We start from the raw sequence: 21,820 nt of genomic DNA, 5'->3' as shown, positions 1-21,820 counted from the left end.
GCAACTCAGTATGAAGTGTCAAGAGCAATATCTCCTTTAAATAATTGGTGTGACTCAAAATCACAATTCACACTTCACATAGAAGTCCATTCCCTTACATCACAAGATCAAAACGGAGCTAGGAACGATTAAGAAACATGGCATAATTAAAGGAATTGCTTAGCACTTTGTGTTGTGCAACAGTGGTGGTCACAGTCATCAAGAAAATGGGGAAATAATATGCATCTGTGTAGATCCTTGACAGCATAATGGAACTAGCCAAGAAAATACGTACTTCAACACTAGATGACGTTTTAATGAAAGTGACAGGAGCTGATTATTTTGCAAATTAGATGGCTCAAGCAATTTCTAGCAAATATTGGACAAACCAGATCACTAAACTGGAGGCATTTAAGAAACTGATAGTTTGCCTGTTCTTTATGAAATTGCACTCCACGTGAAGGAGCAGATACATAGCTTGGAAATTCTCTTTGATCTGTCACATCACTGGAGACACAGAGGCTAAGACTGTTTTCTTCTGGCTTCAGCTAGTGTATTTGCTATGACCATTCGTGGTCAAGGGTAGCTTGGTCATAGTGGTTCAGGTCTTGGTAACTTCTAGATTGGTACTGCTTTGTGAAGAATCTCCCTCCCCTTTTACAGGCCAACACAGAAGGTGGGACAACTGACCTGTCAATCACCTGGGGTAATGAAACCAGATGATTGGCAGAAGGATGGACCAGCAGATAATCGGTACAGGATTATACCAAAAGGAATCAAATCTCTCATTGAAAATTTGGAGAATAAATTATGAAAGTAGGCTTCTGCCTTCTGAACAAATGCCAACATGCATGGCCTGAAAAATAGCTTTCTTACCTTTTGAATTTAAAAGAAAACACAATAGAAGAGCTTGGAATATCAAATTTTGCTCATGAAATTCTCTAAGGAAGTTTCTTCTTACTATATTTCTCCAGGCTTGGAGATAAACAACTGCAGATTATGGCAGCAGTGGCAAGGCAATTTGAGACTGTAGTCCTAAAAACACTATTGGAATATGTGAGACATAATTACAACCAATGCATTTAGGCTTTGGGTACCAGTGATGCAGAATAGAGTGAACGAAATGCCAATTTTAATGAATCATGAGTCCAGAAAACACTTTGCGCTCATGCAAATTCAATGAATCTTCAATAAGGGTTCAGTGAAACAAAGACTAATTCTATTGCTTGAGTCTTTTAAAGGGAAAAAAAGTTAAACTAGCAAATCCTTCCCTTAGTAGGATGCAATATGGTGAGAGTGACCTTAGCTATGAGGGTAGTTCAGTTTTTAAGTATTACATTCTGGTATTTGACAAAGGAAGGTCACAGAAATCTTTATGAAGTGGTATATTTATCAGAGCACAATGCTTTTCTTTCCCGTTAACATCAACCACTGGGAACCACTTGGAATATTCTGCCCAGAATTTCTTCTGGGGGCAGAAATATGCAAAATACTTGCAAGCCAGGATTCGTGCATTTTGAATGGGGCCACGTTTTCAATTCCTTGTTGCTTACCAAGACTAAAGCTCCCTACTCCCAATGTCAGAGGGCTCAATCCAGGTTGGACCCGACAGCAACTATTTACTTTGTAAGTCATTCACACACAGTTGCTATTATTGAAGATGCATGTATCACTTTAAAATGTTTAAAAGAAAGGCTTGGTGTGCAAAAAGTGCTGGAGATCAAGACTACTTGGTAGTCTTGATTAATCTACACCATAGCTTTCCTTTCCATATTTTGAATTTTGTTTGCGAAGAGCCTCAGTCGGGCTTAGCATACTTCAGTGAATGTCCATCCACCTCTCAGCAGCAAGATCTGTGGAAGAGGCTCTCCCTTAAACAGAGATGCTTCTGAAATTATCTTCATCGTTATTTCTTTCTGAGTCTCCCAGATTACATGTACTTCTCTCTGAAGTGGAACTGATGTTCTAAGAATTATTGGTTGTTCTCTTTTGGTTCCCTAGAATTTGCCGCAACGTTCTGTCAGTTCTGTACTCCTCCCTATTATGCACCACTATGATAAAACTTTAAAAGCAGTCTTAATGTAATTGTATGCATGACTGCATCAATATTCTTTTTTTTTGTAATTTTTCAGGGGGAAAAAAACACAAGTTCAGTCACAAAACAATCTTAGATAGTAAGTAGACCAGTGTATCAAGATTTAGTTTGCAAGGACTTCCATTTGGCATGAGGTACACACTTGTATATCAGCAACACTGCACAAAAGAATATTAGTGCATTCAAGAATATTATGCATTGTTTATCAACTGGAAATCAGCAATGTGTGTGTGGAGAAATAAAATAAACTGGGTGAACTGAAAACTGTGGGAAACAGTGTCTGTTCCAATAGCAGAATTAATTTTGATTCTCCCAGTTAAACTGGAGTTCACGAGGAGTGGAAGACAGAGCAGAGAGAATTGGATAAACAATAATGGAATGGAACGGAAGGAAATCCGCTCATCCCTAGCTCTTAAGTACCATTCATGAGAATGGTTTATTGTTCAGAAGCTCAGAGCTGGGCTCCTACAGTAGTTACACCACTGTTATAGAATTCTGTCCCCAAAGAAGCTGCCCAGACTAAGCTGTCTTATTATTGAATTTTAAGAGAGCAGTTACAGCTTTGCTCTGATCTCTGAGAATAGTCGGTAATACTGTATATTGAATTTTACACATAGTATTATTGTTATAATATACCATCCCTAAGACATTACAATGAGAACAACCATAATCAACACATGTATGGAGTTTAAAGCCCTTCACATGCATTATCAAACTTTAATCCTTACAACAACCGTATAATGTTGGCCAGTATCATTATTCCCCATATTATAGATGAGGTACTGAGAGAGAATGGCTTGAATAAGGCCTCTTACACGGCAGTCCTGTGCATGTTTAAAGGTTGGTAAAGGGGATCCCTGACCATTAGGTCCAGTCGTGACTGACTCTGGGGTTGCGGCACTCATCTCGCTTTATTGGCTGAGGGAGTCGGCGTACAGTTTCTGGGTCATGTGGTCAGCATGACTAAGCCGCTTCTGGCGAACCAGAGCAGCGCACAGAAACGCCATTTACCTTTCCGCTGGAGCAGTACCTATTTATCTAATTATCTAATTGTTATCTAATTATCTAATTTATCTAATTGTTTTAATTAGTGTTTTTATAGTTGTTTTGACTTTGTGTGGAGTGCCCTACCTGGGTGGATGGAGCAGCCAAGTAATTTCGTTGTCCCCGAGAGGGGGCAATGACAATAAAGATATTATTATTATTATTATTATTATTATTATTATTATTATTATTATTATTATTTACTTGCACTTTGACGTGCTTTTGAACTGCTAGGTTGGCAGGAGCAGGGACCGAGCAACGGGAGCTCACCCCGTCGCAGGGATTCGAACTGCTGACCGCAAGTCCTAGGCTTTGTGGTTTAACCCACAGCGCCACCCGCGCCCCTGCATGTTTAGTCAGGGGTAAAACCCATTGTGCTGAGTGGGACTTACTCCTTGATAAGTGGGTTTAGAATGTAGCCTCAGTGAATTCTGGCCCAGGTAAGATTCAGTCCAGGGGAATTCCTGATTTTCATACCAGTCTATGCTCCTCTGGCTTTGTTTGGTTTAACAGTTCCTTGGGCTGCTGTGAAACTGAAAATATGAAGCATACTTAAAATATGTTTGCATGGGAGCTGCCTGCATTTTCTTTATATTGTGGGGAAGATATCTTATACATGAAACGCTTTTCTGTTTGCTCCAAGTACAGGTGTAGTGGAAGTCTGGATTAATTTATGAGAGAAGGGACCTAAATTGATATCCAGAGCAGTATGAAATCTGTGAGCCCTTTATTTTCTTTCCTTTCTATGCTCCTAAATGGGCTTTCCATATTTATTAATTATTAGTGAAATTAATATCCCACCCTTCCTCCCAAAGGAGCTCAGGGCTTCTGAAAAAACCAGGCCCAGGGCTGCCCACCCCTCAGCATGCCCTGCCACTTCATACTGGTACTTTTTAATTTTACTTTGAGTGACATCCTATCAAAAAAGAAAGAAAAAAGACCTGCATCTCTCCTTAGAAACTCTGGTCTGCTTGGGGTCGGGGGAGGAAGGAAACTCTCAGTTCCTTGCTGGCTGTGAGAGCTTCCTTCACCCCATGTAGGGGCTTGTTTTAAAAAGCAGGGAGAAAAATGGCAGGGATGTCCCTGCAGGTTCCAAGTGTTATTTGTTGCCTGCCAGTCAGGTAGAGCTGGCTGCAGGTGTTACCTTCTCCCTGTGTAGGGGCTGTTTTTATAGCTGCAGAGGAGGAAGACGCATCAGGGATCATTCCATTTGCCTTGCTTGTTAGTTGCTTCCTGATTGGATGTATGCGTGTTCACACAATACGCTGTCTGTATGTGCAGAAGAGAGAGAAAAGAAGGAATATGTGTGTTGTCTTTGTGTGTACATGCATGTGAGAGAAAGAGATGGTGTGTGTACACATGAGGTATGTGCAAAAGAGGGAATATGTAGGCGAATAGGTCTGTAGGTATGTGTGGTGGGCATATGAAAGAGAAAGGGGAAGAAAGTCTGTAGTCTGTGTGTATCTGTGGGATGCACTTGGGCAGAGAGAGAGAGTGGAAGAAATATATTTGTGCTGTGAGATATACACAGATATATAGGTAGTATAGAGTGAGTGAATGTGCTGAACGTGCATGTGCAAGAGACAGTGTGAGGCAGCCAGCTTGAATAGTTTCCCTAGAACTGGGGAATGTTCCTTGTTGTTAGCAACATCACTATGTGTGTGTTTGTAGAATTAGTAGTGTGATCTCCTCAGTGAGGATCAGCAGGTCATATCTGTCTTCCCTCAATATACTCTTTGTCAAGGTATGCCAACCAGAAAAAAATCCCCGAGCTGCTGTTTTCATTTTTTCAAAAGAGTATATTCAACAAATATATGTCTCTACTGGTTTAGTAGGAAGGACATATTATGTAGGAACTTGGTTCATTTTATTCATGACAATTGTACACTTTGGTTATGATTTGTACTTTTTTGCAGATTCAAGGGTGTGGTGTAGTGGTTAAGAGCGGTAGTCACGTAATCTGGGTAACCGGGTTCGCGTCTCCGCTCCTCCACATGCAGCTGCTGGGTGACCTTGGGCCAGTCACACTTCTTTGAAGTCTCTCAGCCCCACTCACCTCACAGAGTGTTTGTTGTGGGGGAGGAAGGGAAAGGAGAATGTTAGCCGCTTTGAGACTCCTGAAGGGGAGTGAAAGGCGGGATATCAAATCCAAACTCTTCTTCTTCTTCTTCTTCTATATAGAAAGTTCATTTTGAAGTCAGTACAGAAGGTGAGGAATAGGTGTTTTACAATTTATCAGGATATGAGTACCAGTCTCTAATTTTTATTTTTCTTATGAAAAGGCCCTGGCCAGGCCTGATGCCAGTGTAAGACTGAAGAATTTCCTTCTGTTATTTTAGGTAAAATTATAACCTAGTCAGCTAAGAGGGTATGCTGTACTCCTTAGGTATTGGACCCCTTGTATGGCAGCCTTTGTCAACCTGGTGATATTTTGGAATACAGCACCCCTCAGTCCCAGGACCTGTAATTCAAAACATCTGGCAAGCTCCCGTATGGCATTCCTGGTGCTTGGGAGAGTAACATTTTGCTAGAAGTGGCTGGGATTTATCCCACTTCCTTTTAAGCAGGTTACTTAATTTCATTCTGAGGACTGTTATAAATCCCTTACTTATTTTCAGTTTGAAATTTATTAGCAGTCCACTGATACCTAACTCATATTGTACGAAGATTTTATTTCTTGCTACGCCCAATTTTTGGTAGTCGCAGCTTTTCGTAGGAGGGGGAAACTGTTTTGTTCAATGGCTGCTGTGGATAGAACGCAGGTTAAGCATTAAAAAGAGATTCTTCCTATAAAATTGTTTAGGACCCAATTGGGTCAGATAAAGCGTGTATTACCTCAAGTGTGTGTGTTTAAATGCTGTTTCAAGTGGTGCAATAGGAGAAATAAACTCTAAAGACCTCGTCCCCAGATTAACAGACACCTTGTATACTGCTCTAAAATAGTTAACAGACACAACAAGACTTTCCCAAATAGACTGAATTTGTTCTTTAGCTTTTCCAAACCATGAAACAATGCAGTAAGTACTCTGGTACATTCCTTTCCATGAAACGTTGGCAGTGATTAAACCTCTTGCTATTCAGGAGTGTGTTACAGCCCTACATGCTGGAAAGCTTTATTAAAGAAACCCTTTCCCAGGAAAATTCAGTGTACTCCAAGCCCATGGGAAACGTAATGCTGCAGCTACTTCATCCAAAATGGGTGCACTTGTGTAAAATGAGGCAAACACACTGTCAGGCTTCCAAAGTGCTAATCATTTGAATTCAGATGAATATGTTGCATGTTAATTTCTAATTGGGGGGAAGTTGCGCAGAAAATTTTGGTGGGCTGTACAGAATTCTAGTCCTGAGGACCAGGGAGAGTGTTGGGCAGAAAGAACCATTCTGGAAGTGGGCTCGTCTAAGATCTGATCTCTATGCTTTGTGAAGCCTTCTGAGGACATTATTAGGGCATGCCTAATTTTTTCAGGCACACCCCCACTTACGCGCAGTCGACTCATGAGCGACCACTTATATGCACAGCATCGGGAAATAAATAAATAGATTCAAACCAGGAAATGGTGGGAGAGAGCTGGAAAGTTCTCATGGCTCATGAGGAGACTCTTCCCGGAGCCCAAAGAGGACTTCAGTGAGGGCAAAGAAAGTCCCAAAGAGACCAGAGGCACAGTGGGGCTTTGCACAGTCTGTTCAGCCTCCCTGCCTAGCTGCTGATTGCACCAGAGCCCATACCTGCAATGGGCCCCAGACTCTGATTTACTTTAAAACAAAAAAGCACAAAAAAACCCTTAAAGCTCAGTCAGCATCCTATGAAGTTAGGAAGCAAAATGTGCAGGCAGATGAGCCAGTCTTGCTGCTCCTGCTTGATGAGTGAGTTGCTTTGACACCAGAAGATATAAATCCTTGGGTCCTAAAGAGTTCACATTTCCCCCTTTCCTTTAGTGACCCTTTATCTCATTTCCTAGTGGTCGTCTCATTTTCTCCCAATCAGAGAAAAATAGGTGCATCTGTAATTAATACGGTACAGCCTTAAAAAAAGGGTAAAGGGCCCCTGACAGTTAAGTCCAGTCACGGATGACTCTGGGGTTGCGGCGCTCATCTCACTTTACTGGTTGAGGGAGCCGGCGTTTGTCCGCAGACAGTTTTTCCGGGTCATGTGGCCAGCATGATTAAGCCACTTCTGGCGAAACCAGAGCAGCGCGTGGAAATGCCGTTTACCTTCTCGCCAGAGCAGTACCTATTTATCTACTTGCACTTTGACGTGCTTTCGAACTGCTAGATTAGCAGGAGCTGGGTAAAAGTTTATTTATCTCCACCCCTTGCTGCAAAAGCAATATAATAAATTGAGAATAAGTGTGGAGGTTTGGTGATAGGAAGTGATTTATAGTGATCTGTGTGAACAAAGATAAGAATTTGACTAAGTGTAGTCAGAACAGGGTTAAACTTTGCATACTAAGGTTTGTGTTTGACTTCTGTGCAAAGAGACAATGATGCGTCTGTGGAAAATAGTTGATTTAAAAACTTTTAAAGGTTTTATTATTAATTAAGATTTGTATTGTTCTTGATCATTGGAAGCTACTCTGGAAGTCTTTTTTGTCAGAAGGAGGGCAGCAAAAAATGGTTTGTTTTTCTGCCATTGTATAGTACAGTATGTAATATAAAAAAAATATTGCTGCTTCAGAATAGTAGAGTTTGCTTGGGTTCTTGAATCAATGAGGTGTATTCACAGGTTAGTAAAAACTAAATGCAGCAAACCAGAAATAAACCATGTTTTCTTTAAAAGTGGCGGGGAGAGTCTATTTGAATATTATGATCATAACTAACTAACTAATTAAATTTGTATACCACCCTTCTTTTGAAGATTTTAGGGAGAAACAGAAAAATACAACAGAAAAATACACAATGAGAACATAAGGTACACATTTAAAAAAAACAACAACCAATAACCCCCCCCACCTTTCCGCAAACACATTTAAAAGACCATAGTATGTTAATCACCAAAAGGCTTGGTTACAGAGTAACGTTTTCACCTGATGACTAAAGATATGCAATGAAGGTGCCAGGTGAGCTGCCCTGGGGGGAGCATTCCACAAACAGGGAGCCGCTGCAGGAAAACACGCTTCTTCTGTTGCCACCCTCTGAACCTCTTGTGGAGGAAGCACATGAAGAAAGGTCTCGGATGATGATCACAGGATCTGTGTTGGTTCAGAAGGGGAGAAGCAGTCTGTAAGAGGCCCTGCACTTCCCAGAAAAGCTGCAATGGAGGTGCAATGGAGGCAACAAAGTATGCCTTCTTTGCTGCCTTCACTGCCACTAGGTAGGTTTGATGATGAGCCCTCACCGTCTGGATGCACCAGGACTGGATCAGGCCAGGTGTCCATCTAGCACAGCATCTTGGCTCCCCAGTGGCATTCAGTTGCACCAGGAAGCTGATAAGCAGAGTTTGGGGCTAATTTTAATTATTCTAAACTGTTTAGAGCTTTACTACAATCAAGCAGTATATAGATTAAATGAATAAATGTACAATATTAGTTATATAAATATATAACACTTTAAGAATGAAAGCAGATCACTGTTTTCCACAGCAGCACCACCACCCATCCATCCATCCATCCAACCAACCAACCAACCAACCACAATGGCTATAGACCTAAAATATGTTCTTGCGGTTCAATCCTGTATGCTCATTGTCTCTGTATGAGAAGTACAAGGCACCAGAAAAATGCCTAAGCCTGTTGAGTTCGTTTTATATAAAATATTTTCCAGAGAGCCAAGCGACCTTTATCCAAGGGGCCTTTGTGTCACACTTTTCCCCGTTAAATGCATCCAGTCACACGGTTTTGGTACAGTGGATAATCAGCCTCATATGCATTCTAAGGAAGCTGAAATTCTGACTTTTCTGCTAATATATTTCACCTGATAAAATGGGAAAGGGGGAAATGTACGGATGAATAAAAATAGAAAATGGGCATCCTGGGCATGGTGCCTTAGATTTTCAAGAATAGAACTGGCTAGGCTTCTGGCATGGCTCTGGGCAGCCAGAGTCTCAGCAGGGGATCTGAGGGGAAGGAATTAGGCAAAGCTGTGTTGTGCCTGGTGAGAAAATCACTGTTGGACCCTGTGTGAGCCTCCTTTCTCTTTTCTTACATGTATTCTTTGCATAGAGAGTTCATGGAACATTGTACTTTATGGATTGATTATATGTTTCGTGCTTTCTACCATTGGCCTCCGAAGGGTGGTAGTGAGGCCAAAGCAAAGTCCCTCCCCCTCTTTTATTTGAAAAGCTTTGAATACCATATGCCACTAATTCAAAGTGATTGGCAGCACATATCTTTGAACAGGAAGGCTAAACACTCAGATGTAAATTTTCCTTGTATTCATTCCCTAGGCAAAAAGCTTCAGCTGTGAATTAGGTAACTTATTAGAGAAAATTCTTCTGGTGGCTTGTCTGGTCTCTTGCTCAAACAATACAGCCACAGCCTCAAAGTGAAAAACACACAACACTCCTGCCTAATTTAGTTAAATCATGATGAGTTTATCTAGATAAGAAAGAGATAAGATTTCTAATCAGTCAGACTGTCTGCACAATTAGCAAAATAAAGATTGCAGATCTTGGGTGCTAAAGCTTCTGTCAGTATGTCCTGACCTCTTGCAGGTGCCCAGGAGAACATTTCTAGGGCCTCTAGTTTCTAGAGGCAAAAAACTGTTATGCAAACAAAGTGTACAGTACTTCAATGCCAATCTTGTACCCTTAGATAGCTGTACAGAAGAGCTTCTTTCAAATGGGGAATAAGTTAATAATCTCTGCCCAGCTTGCAGTGTCGGGAGAGCATTCCTGCAGGTCTCAGCAGCCTACTGTAACAATTTGGGAAAACAATTGGAAGATAAAATTGCTCAGATTTGTGTGCGTACAATTACATAGTGGATAGTAATTGCAGTCATAGTAGATAGCTCGATGAAGATGTGGGCCCAGTGTGCAACGGTCATGAAAGAGGCAAATTCCATGCTGGGTATCATTAGGAGGCGAATGGAAACTAAAACCGCCATTATCATTATGCTTTTATACAAATCTGTGGTGCGACAGCATTTGGAGTACTGTGTATACTAAAAAGGTAAAGGTAAGGACCTCTGACTGTTAAGTCCAGTCACGAACGACTCTAGGGTTGCGACGCTCATCTCGCTTTACAGGCCGAGGGAGGCCTGTTATACGATTAAAGAGAACATCGTGAAAATGTTTTTTAGATGGTACTTGTTAAGTTGTGGGTGAACATATCAGATGACGCAGCGATTTCTCCAAAGCAGCTCTTTATTTGTAAGCTGGAACAGAACTGAACGGCAAAAAGGTCAGCCAACTGATGTGGACCTGAGTGAAAACAATATACCTGATACCCCTGGTGACCATGGTGAGAACTTCAATACATAACAGTTCTGGACACCATCGAAACTAGCCAAAATTTACAAATTAAAATCCAACCTATGTTGGAAGTGTCAAGAATTGGAAGGGACAATGTACCATGTCTGGTGGAGCTGCAAAAAGATAAAACGTTTCTGGGATACTATAGATGAAGAAATAAAAAAGATTTTAAAGAGTCCCATAGAAAAGAAACCCGAGGCCTACCTATTGGGTCTTTTGGGAAAAGATATTCCACAAGAAAAGAAAGTAATCTTCCTCTATGCTACAACAGCTACCAGAACAGTATTAGCCAGCAAATGGAAAAGTGAATTGATTCCCTCCAAAGAGGAGTGAATATGTAAAATGAGTAACTATATACAGTGGTACCTCGCAAGACGAATGCCTCGCAAGACAAAAAACTCGCTAGACGAAAGGTTTTTCCGTTTTCGATTTGCCTCGCAAGACGAAATTTCCCTATGGGCTTGCTTCGCAAGACGAAAACGTCTCGCGGCTTTGTTTCCTTTGTCTAAAAACAAAGACATGTTTTGTTTATAAAGTTAATTTATTTTCCCTTCAATTTTTGAACTGCTCTTTACAGTATGTGTGACTTTAAAGAGCAGTTAATAAACTGTTGTTGTACCAAATTTGGCTTTGTTTCGACTTTTTTTGACCATAGGAACGCATTAATTGATTTTCAATGCATTCCTATGGGATTTCGTGATTCGCAAGACGAAAAATTCGCTAGACGACAAAAATTGCGGAACGAATTAATTTCGTCTTGCGGGGCACCACTGTACATTTGGCAAAACTAACAGCAGCCAAAAGGTCACAGTCAAATCAAAAGTTAAGACTACAATGGAAATGCTTTGAAGATTATATAGATAAACTGTCCACAAAATAATACGTTGATATGTATAGATTAAGACTGTAGAATTTATAAGAAGAATGATGTGTAAATGAGATATGAAAGAAATTCAGATAAGAAATGCAATATAAGGATTTAACATAATATAAAACAGAAATCGAGGTGTGGTGGAGGCGAATCAAGGGTGGGATTATATATACAGGCCGAGGGAGTCGGGGTTTGTCCGCAGACAGTTTTTCCAGGTCATGTGGCCAGCATGACTAAGCCGCTTCTGGCAAAACCAGAGCAGCACACGGAAATGCCTTTTACCTTCCCGTCGGAGCGGTACCTATTTATCTACTTGCACTTGGACGTGCTTTCAAACTGCTAGGTTGGCAGGAGCTGGGACAGAACCGCTGACCTTCTGATCGGCAAGCCCAAGGCTCAGTGGTTTGCACCTCAGCGCCACCCGCGTCACTTAATCTCAAAATGGATATTGCAGAGCTGGCAAATGTTCAGGAAAGGGCCACCAAAATAATGGCTGGGATGAAGCAACACCCCTATGAAGAAAGGCTGCAGCATTAAGGACTTTGTAGTTTAGAGAAAAGGTTAATGAAGGCAACATGATAGAAGATTATAAAATTATGCATGGCATGGAGAAGTGACAGAGAAAAGTTGTCATTCCCTCCCCCCCCCCCGCGCCCCCGTCTCATAACACTAGAACTCATGGACATCCAATGAAGCTGAATGTTGGAAGATTTAGGACAGGCAAAAGGAAGCACTTCTTCATGCAGCAACTATGGAACTCACTCCTGCAGGAGGCAGTGATGACCACCAACTTGGAGGCCTTAAAAGAGGATTAGACAAATTCATGGAGGAGAGGGCTATCAACGGCTACAAGCCATGATGGCTGTGCTCTACCTCCACAGTTGGAGGTAGTAATGATTGCTGGAAACCATGGGAGGGGAAAGTGCTCTTGTACTCATGTTCTGCTCCCTGGTTCCTCACAGATATTTGATTGATCACTGTGAGAACAGGATGCTGGACTAGATGAGCTATTGGCCTGATCCATCAGGCTATTCTCCAGAGAATCAGTTTTTAATTGTTGTTGATGATGTGGAGATGCTGCTTGTATCTGTGGGATGCATGTGGACAGCCTGCTTGTATGAGCTAACCAGGTACCTCCTCGCTTCTTGATCATTGTGGCTTATTAAAAACCAGCTGAGGGAATTGACAGGCTGGGTTAATGATGCCTCACTACGAGATGGTGAGCTGCCATCTGCCTTGAAAGAGTGCTCCCTCCATAAGAGGATCTCACCAGCCACAGAACTGTTAAATAACAAATAAATATCACCCAGTTGTAAATATACCCTCCATAGGCAAGGTGCTCAAGAGGGTAGCAGTGACACAGCTGTAGGCATGCTTGAAGAAAGTGGATTATCTGGATTCATTTCAATCTGGCTTTAGGCTGAGATTTAGAACCAAAACTGGTTGATGACTTGTGGTGGGGAAGAGAGAGACAGGAAGAGTGCAACTCGGTTTATTCTCCTTAACTTCTCCCTGTTTTTTGATACAGTTGGCCATGGGTGTGGTAAGAACCATGGTTATGCTACTTAGGAGACTGGTTCCAGTCAAAGCAATGGAGGACACTGTTCAGCACCATGGAAATATATCTGTCCTGTCCTGCCATACTCCCATCTTTCACCCAGTTTAACATCCTTATGAAGCTGTAGGAAGCTGTCATCAGGGCATTTGGAGTGATCAGCATGCTGATCATACACAGATCTATCTCCATTCCATCTGAATCAAGAGAGGCAGTTCAGGTTCTTGACCAATGCTTGGATGTAGTAATGGGCTGCATGAGGGCCAATAAACTGAACCTGAATCCAGACAAGATGGAAAGGTTATGTGGTCTGGGTTATTGAGTCTGGAAGTCTGTCTTACTTGGGTCACACTTTCCTGGAAATGGCACATCTGTAGCTTTGTCCAGCTTTATCATTTGAGGCCATATTTGGCAACGGGTCCCTATTTCCAGTTGCAGCTGGTTCACCAGCTATGGACTGTACCAGAAAGATAAGGCTATGCAATTGTATCCTAGTAACCTTCCATCTGGATTACTGCAATGTATTGTATGTGGTGCTTTCCTTGAAGATGGGTTGGAAGCTGCAATTAGAAGCAGAATGCAGCTGATTACATGCAAGTATGAGTGGGAGATCTCATGCAATTCCTATTATGGGAGAACTGCACTGGCTGCCTGTTTGCTTCCATTTAAGGTTTGCCTTTGGCATATGAAGCCTACACAACTTGGGTCTCACATACCTGAAAGATCCACTCCACTTACACAACTCATCCCAATTGGGAGCTGTGTTCATTGGGGGAGGGGGCTCTGTTAGAAGCTGTTCATCCTCAGGGGTTCAAAGTGTGGCTGAAGGTGTAAGACCCTTCTTCGTAAAGGTCCCCAAGATCTGTAACTTCCTCCCTCTGGATGCGCACTTAAATTGTACACGTTTTGGCAGCATGCTATGATGCATCTTTATCACCTAGGCTTTGAGAATGACTGAATGTGAGTTTTCCTCTCTGTATCTGACGCTGTATTGCTTTTACTTTGGACTGGTGTTTTATCCTTTTTATTTTAGATATGATTGTATTTTTAGTCTTCTTAGATCATACCTTGGGAAGTGTGTGTGTGTGTGTGAAGGGCAGGTAGCAAATATTTATAATAATCAATATCAAATAAAAATAAATATCAAATAATCAAGAGGCAAGGTTCCTGCAGGAAAGTATTTAATTAAGAGAAAAACATTGTATTTACTTCTGCTTATTAACTCTGCAGCCGTTGCTCATTGATATTGCTGCCCATGCCTCCTGTTTCCTGTTGCCAGCTCTTGAAAAGCAAAATTTTCCTACCTGGCTTGGATGCAAGAGGAAAGGGAGAAGCAGAGCCAGGTGGAGTAATGGGCGGTATCTGACAGCATTAATAGTGGAGACCATTAATAGTGGAGACCATGTATGTCTCTTAAAAATAGTGGAGGCCATGTATGTCTCTTAAAAATAGTGGAGACCATGTATGTCTCTTAAAAATAGTGGAGACCATGTATGTCTCTTAAAAAGCTGAGACATCACCTTGCCAACAAAGGTCCGTATAGTTAAAGCCATGGTTTTCCCAGTAGTGATGTGTGGAAATGAGAGCTGGACCATAAAGAAGGCTGATCGCCAAAGAATTGATGCTTTTGAATTATGGTGCTGGAGGAGACTCTTGAGAGTCCCATGGACTGCAAGAAGATCAAACCTCTCCATTTTGAAGGAAATCAGCCCTGAGTGCTCCTGGAAGGACAGATCCTGAAGCTGAGGCTCCAATACTGTGGCCACCTCATAAGAGAAGACTCCCTAGAAAAGTTCCTGATGTTGGGAAAGATTGAGGGCACAAGGAGAAGGGGACGACAGAGGACAAGATGGTTGGATAGTATTCTCGAAGCTACCAGCATGAGTTTGACTAAACTGCGGGAGGCAGTGGAAGACAGAAGTGCCTGGCATGCTCTGGTCCACGGGGTCACAAAGAGTCGGACACGACTAAACAACAACATTTATTTGGGGACAAAGGCCAGAATTAAAGAGACAGAACCCATAGAGTGTTCAAGTATTCAATGTGCTTACAAATACCCTGCCATCAGGCAGTAGTACATCTAGGCATCATAGCAGGTTAACAGAGGTCATCCAAACCCTAAACCAAAACTTTTAGTGAAATGTGCCTACCTGTTTTGCAATGGGCACAGAGCAAGAATTAAAAGTGCATAATTCAATGATATGAGAGTACCCTGTGGGAGGCATGAAGTGTGTGTACACACCCACACCCCTACAGTATGAGCACAAGGAGTGTGGACTTGTGCACAAACTGATTTGGCCAAATAAAAGTAACTGTTTCCCCAAAACAGAAGTAAACTGTTTCTGTCCACATGGCTGATTGCAGCTTAATTATGGCAATGGAGGAAAACTGCATACTGCTCTGTTTTCTCTGCTTCACTTGTTGTTCCTTTCTGCTTTACTCTGCCTTGACCCAGCTGCACCCTCTCTAAATCAAAGCTGCAAGCAAAGATGAAATGCCCATGACTCATAGGCCAAAGCAAGTTTTGGGCAAACTACAGTGTATTATTTTCATCAAGTAAAATTGAAATGCCTGTATTTGGTAGGTAGCCACAAATATTAATATTCAAGGAATGATGAGACTAGTGTTTAGCATGTTTATATCCAGGTTATTCATATTAACCTAGCTGTTACACATGAGTAGCACCCTAAATTCCGTTGTTGTTTTTTTTTTTAAAAAACCATACTTTTGTAAACTGCTTTGAGAGTTTTCTTAATGTGTATGGTATATAAAAATTGTTACATGTTATGATATTTTTAATGTGTCGGTTTTTAATGTGTGTTGAGGAGCAGCAAAAATTCAGAATAAGGGTAATTACCAATCAGGCTGTCCCATGCCTTGAGTTCTCCACTGTTCTGCTGGCACTGCTTTTCAGGCTACAGGCATGGCACTACAAATAAAATTTGAAAGAGAACGAGATAGGAGTGGAAACTGGCTTTTGCCATCCTTGAATATACAATTTCTGCACATGTAGACTCTGTACACAAATCTACAGAGAGCTTGGGTGTGTGAAATCCTTTATCTTTCTCCCCCACCTACCATCCAGCCTGCACGCCTGGCTTCAAGAATTTGCTGTCACAGAATGCTTGAGGCTCAGGTGGTTTGGAGTGCCTTCTATAAACTTTGGCTGGTGGCCCGGCTGCACCTCATCTGTACAGGGATAGCCTCAGCTCTGCTAACCTCTGGATTAGACTACTGCAATGTGTTATATGTGGGGCTGCCTCTGCAGCTGGTGCAACACTTGGCAGCTTGGTTGCTCCCCAGGGCAAGATAGTTTGACCATATAATGCCAATCCTGGCACCACTGCACTAGCTGCCAATCAGTTTCCTGGCCCAACTCAAGGTGCTAGTTTTGATCTATAAAGCCTTAAGCAGCTCAAGACCACAATATTTTGAGGACTGCCTCTCCTCATTTGAACCGAACTGCACCCTGCAACCATCATCTGAGGCCCTTCTTCATGTGGCTCCTCCACAAGAGGTTTGGAGGGTGGCAACACAAGAGTGGATTATTTTCTGCAGTGGCTCCCTCAGGGAGGCTTGCCTGGTGCTTTCAATACATACTGTTAGGCGCCACGTGAAAACATTCCTCTATGATAGGGTCATCCAACTTGCTGCTTGTGGTCCACATGCAGTCTGCAAAGCCTTTTTCTGGTGAACCTCAGCAACATTCAAGAATAAAACATCTTAAAGCCTTATAAAAATTATTTTTTGTGTCATGTGTTTGATCCAGCCAGATTGTTTCCATGGTACATATCAGGCTAATGTGGGGACCTGACTGTGGTTACTTTTTTACTGAATATATTGTGTGTCTGGTAAATGCGTACCAGACTTGAATCAAGATAGCAGCTAAATGGAATAGGTTGCCTTTGGCTTGATGGTACAATTTCTACCACAAGCAAATTGTCTTGGTTTACAGAGTATGCACTGCACATAAAAGTGGTCACGGAGCAGTTGCCTTTTTGTGCTTGTTCTGAGTGTGTGAAGCTGTTGTATGAATGGGAACCAACTTTTGACACGTGACTTTCCACATTTAGTTGGCAGTTTTACAGATTACCTTGTTGTTATACTAATTGTAACACTAGCCAATGTGAAAGGTATCATAATAATTGATAATGATCCTTGCTTAGCACATTGATAGATTTCTAGCAATTCTTTTGTCCTCTTTCTTTCAAACTTTCTATAGACTTCATTAAAAGTTTCCAGCAATTTATGGCTTTTTTTATTCTTGTGCAGACGCAGGGTGTTGGCCATATCTGATGGAATTGAACACATTGGGAATCTTCGCTGGGAGCTGGCACTATGTCTTTTGGCAGCCTGGACTATTTGCTATTTTTGCATATGGAAAGGAACCAAGTCAACTGGCAAGGTAAAAGTAATGGTTCTATATACTATGTAAGCTTATGATAGCTTGTCATACTGGACTGAATCCTACCTCAGCCCCATTGGCACAAAAGGCCTCTCACGACACAACAGAGCTGCTGCTTCCTCTCCTGTCTCTTCCAGCAACATGTGCCCCCCAAATCAGCTGGGGGGGGGCTGAGGGACCCTCCAGAGCAGGTTTTGGTGTGGAGAGGAGAGCATGTGGAAGTCCCTTTGCACCAGCAGACGTCTGCTACCACAGCTTTCAATGCAACCCACTGTATTGAAACTATAATATTATTTAGGCTGAAAGTCTATTCACTATTATCTGGGAGTAAGTTATATTAAAGCCAAAAGGGCTTACTTCTGAGCAGATGTGTATAACTTCACACTGTTAGTATGAATAAACAAACAATAGCAGTATCTTTCACATATATGAAACTTGTCTTTTGCAAAACAGCTCAAGATTTCTGGAAAGGCAAGCTCATCTAATCAGTAGAAAGGAATGAGAAATTTATGTACAGTACTGTTTTGGTAAACACACAAGATGAGGCCAGCCACAGAAATCATGTAAATGTAAGTTGATAGGGCTGTGATTTGCTATGAAATTGTCAAGTTCATTGTGTTCACAGAATTTAGGCAGCATTTATTTAGAAACACTATTCTTGACACTTCTGTTAATGCAGAAATGAATATTTAACCGCATTCAGAATACAGTGAATTTCAAAGATTCAAAGCCAGCAAATTATAATACCGTTTTTTTCTGCTGCATCTCAATGCAGTTAAGATCCTTAACAAAACCCACGTGCTTTTCCCCAAGTACAAGCAGGGGTAGTCTGCGGCATTTGGGCACCTGAGGTGAAACACCTCACTCCTACCTCCATGATGAGTTTCTCTTCAAGAGTTTCTCCTCAAGAAGTTGTTGCAGAGTCTTCCCTACCAGGTGGCAGATGGGAGAGATCAATTTTGGATTCCCTTCACTCACCCAGCAGCAAATTGGAGTGGGGAGAAAATCTTTCAGTGACAAAGCTGGGTGGTGGATTGCCTCCCCTCTCATTGACTCAGCAGATGGGGAGGTGTTCGGCAGAGCTTTGCTACTGGTCCCTCTCTGCCCATTGAGGCTGGGCAGACTGGTGGCAAAACTGAGAACAAGGGTGCCACCTGAGGCAGCTGCTTCATCCTGCCTCATAAGCTGGCTGGCTCTGAGTACAAGATAGCCTGCTTTTGAGCACAGGAAGTCATTGTACACTGCTGAATCCTCAGTGCTCCTAGTCACCCAGTGATAGCCAAATACCTACTTCAAGGTTTCTGAAGGACTTGTGTGTGTGTGCTCACAGAAATTTCTTTTCTATGAAAAGCTGACTGTCACATATCACAAAATGTTTGCTTCAAAATAGTTTGATATGTGTCAACATCTACATGAGAGTAGTGTGGGGAGAAACGTGGCAATGTGGGGCACTTTTATTTTTAATGCATTTATTTGATGCTTATTATATAAAATGTCTCAAAGCAACTTACAATTGCAAGCTCTTTAAATCCATTATTTTAATCATGCTAGCATCCTTTTGTTTGTTACTTTTACATCTGAAATAAAATTATTATTAATGTGGCCTTTTTAAAATGGATTCCAAAGTGCCTGAACTGGTTTGACTCTCTCCCCCCCCCCCTGCCAGTAATAGGCTGGGTCTGAAAGTTTTGTACACTGGACTTTATGAATACTAGGTGATTGAAGTATTATTTTGTCAAACCTTTTAATTTAATTTGCAGTACAACCCGTTGCTTGTCTACTCAGAAGTAAGCCCTATTGAATTCAGTGGGGCTTACACTTAGGAAAGTATGCATAGGACATTTGTGCATACTGCTCTTATAGATTTTGCTGCTTTAGTGTATTTTTTGTTTATTTTTAACTTGGTTTATTTGGATCTGAAATTTTATAAATTTTGGGAATTTGATTGAAGGACAAGGGTATACATCATTTTAATAAATAGGGGGAAAAAAGGCCACCCACTTCACTTAGAATTCTTACTTTATGAGTGACCTTTCCTGAACATGGTGTTTTCCAGATGTTTTGGACTAAAATTCCCATTCGCCCTGGCCATCACGGGTGGAGGGACCAGTTTGAAGAAGACTGATCTAAGGTTATTCCTGCTAAAAAGAAAAAAATGTATACCAAATACTAGACTGTTTCACACATCACAGTGAACCACAGTAAAAAAGGAAAGGGGGCTTGCTATGCTGTTACAAGCTTATTGGTTGTGCCTGCTTTGCTTTGCTCTGCCTGGAGCAAGAAGAAGCAAAAGCTTTAGCTTAGCATTGCATATGAAAAGTGGACATGCTTTATTACTCTCTGAAGAAACCACTTAAATGAATAGTCAATTAAAGCCTGAAACACTATGTCATACAACCAAAACTTGCCATGATTCTGCAATGGAGGAATCATTTTACTGTGCTGTCAGAGTAGTGTTAAGCCTTCATTGAGATGTAGTGGGGAGATGCTTGTCATAAGTATTTAAACAATCAAATGACCATTGCACAGTGTTGCTAGCTCTGTAAGAAACTCATCATGCAAAAAAAAAAAGTTTTTGATTCTGTAAATTGGCCTTTTGAAATACCATCATTATGGTTTACTGATGTGAAAAAAGCTTCAAAACATGGAATTGTAACCTAATCTTGCTTTTGCATTGTTCAGAGTCAACAGATTCTCCTTACATATAGTTGTACTAGAATACATAATCAGTGGGAATGGAAAAGGTAATGTTTGCTTACTGAAAAGTAGCAAATTGTTCAAAATTCCATTGCTGTACTTTCCAGTGAAGCTCATAAGTGCTGTGGTGTGTGTATGTGATTAGTATGTGTTAAAGTACATAGCTATGGTATGCCTTATTGAATTACAGAACTTTAAGAACATAAGTGGCTGCTTGATCAGGCTAAAAGGCTGTCTAGTTCAGCATCTTGTTCTCATACTGACCAACCAGATGCCTTTAGGAAACTAGTGAGCAGTACCTGAGTACAATAACACTATCTCCATTTGGTATAGAAACGTGGGTGGTGCTGAGGTCTAAACCACTGAGCCTCTTGGGATTGCCAGTCAGAAGGTCAGTGGTTCAAATCCACGTGATGGGGTGAGCTCCTATTGCTCTGTCCCTGTTTCTGTCAACCTAGCAGTTTGAAAGCATACCAGTGCAAGTCGATAAATAGGTATCGCTGTGGCGGGAAGGTAAACGGCATTTCCAAGCACTAGCACTCGCCACGGTGTCCCGTTGTGCCAGAAACGGTTTAGTCATGCTGATCATATGACCTGGAAAGCTGTTTGTAGACAAACGCCATCACCCTCAGCCTGAAAAGTGAGATGAGCACCACACCCCATAGTCAACTTTGAGTAGATTTAACCATCCATGGGTCCTTTACCTTTACTTTTTTTACCATTTGGTATTCCCAGCAACTGGTAGGCAGAACTGTCTAGCATTCTCAAGATAGCTAACACTGTTTCCTAAAGCAGTTCCAACCAATCAGTGAAAAAGTTGGAAAGGTAAGAGTCATCATATGAACTGCAAAAAAATATTCTCTGTGAAAATTTGCCTTCCCCTATATGCTTCTGTCCACTGATGTTGTTTGGCAGAGTTTTTCACATTTTCTTCTTTCACGAAAACCTTTGCACGCTGACCAAGAAATATCTACTTGTTGCAGAGGATTCTGATGATTATTTTTGAGTGCGTACTCTGTTAGGCTGGGTGCTGACTGGGGCCCTTTGGGACATAATATTCATGTCTTGCTAAACCATGTTGGTCAAGCTGAGATCTCAGCGGGTACTAGGTGCATCACCAAAGTTTACAGCTACTTGGTTTGCTAATAAATCTAGACAGTTCATAATGCTAAAACATATTAAATCAAGGAGCATTTCACCAAAACTATTTTCTGGCTCAGAACATAAAACATTCTGCATATTGGTGGCAGCGTTCAGCAGATCAGATGCCAAAAGGCAGGTTCTTTGTAGGCACATCCTCAAAGATTCATTAATATTAAACCCTCTTCATCGGTGCTATTTTTCTAGAAAAAGAGGTTCTGGAGCTCACCATGAACTTTTTCCTCTTAGAATGGAAATGGTGCCCACCTGAGAGGTGCCGGAGCTGAGCTCTAGTGAGATCCTGCTGCGGGGGGACGGGGGACGGGGACTGTGCTCTTCATCTGACCGGAATTATGAAGTTACATGAAATACCAAGCTAGTACATTGTTTTTGTGCCACATCTCCTGCTACGTGGACTTTCCAGATGCTTTGGATTTCTGCCATTTTTCTTATCCTGAAATGTTTTGAGCCAGAATGTATTGCTCATTTCTGGGGATAGTAACATCTGGCAGTGGTGTATTCATCCCTTGACCGAAATTCTCAAACTGACAATAACATTACAAATTCAGTTGGAACACTGAGAGTAAGATGCAGAAACCGGCAGTTCATCCTGCTGCTACTGCAGA

The 21,820-nt window shown here is 41.6% G+C and overlaps 1 protein-coding gene across 1 annotated transcript in view; it reads left to right on the top strand.

Annotated features, from left to right (window-relative positions):
• SLC6A11 (solute carrier family 6 member 11) overlaps window positions 1-21,820 on the top strand; it is a 101,544-nt gene that overhangs the window by 17,050 nt on the left and 62,674 nt on the right. Inside the window, exon 6 of the mRNA XM_081176679.1 lies at window positions 17,225-17,357. Coding sequence (XP_081032805.1) covers window positions 17,225-17,357 — 133 coding nt within the window. The remainder of the gene's footprint in view (window positions 1-17,224; window positions 17,358-21,820) is intronic.

The sequence above is a fragment of the Podarcis bocagei genome (assembly GCF_964188305.1).
Source record: "Podarcis bocagei genome assembly, chromosome: 2".
Taxonomy (NCBI): domain Eukaryota; kingdom Metazoa; phylum Chordata; class Lepidosauria; order Squamata; family Lacertidae; genus Podarcis; species Podarcis bocagei.
Note: the sequence above shows the minus strand (reverse complement) of the source record. Positions and strands in the feature narration are given on the sequence as shown.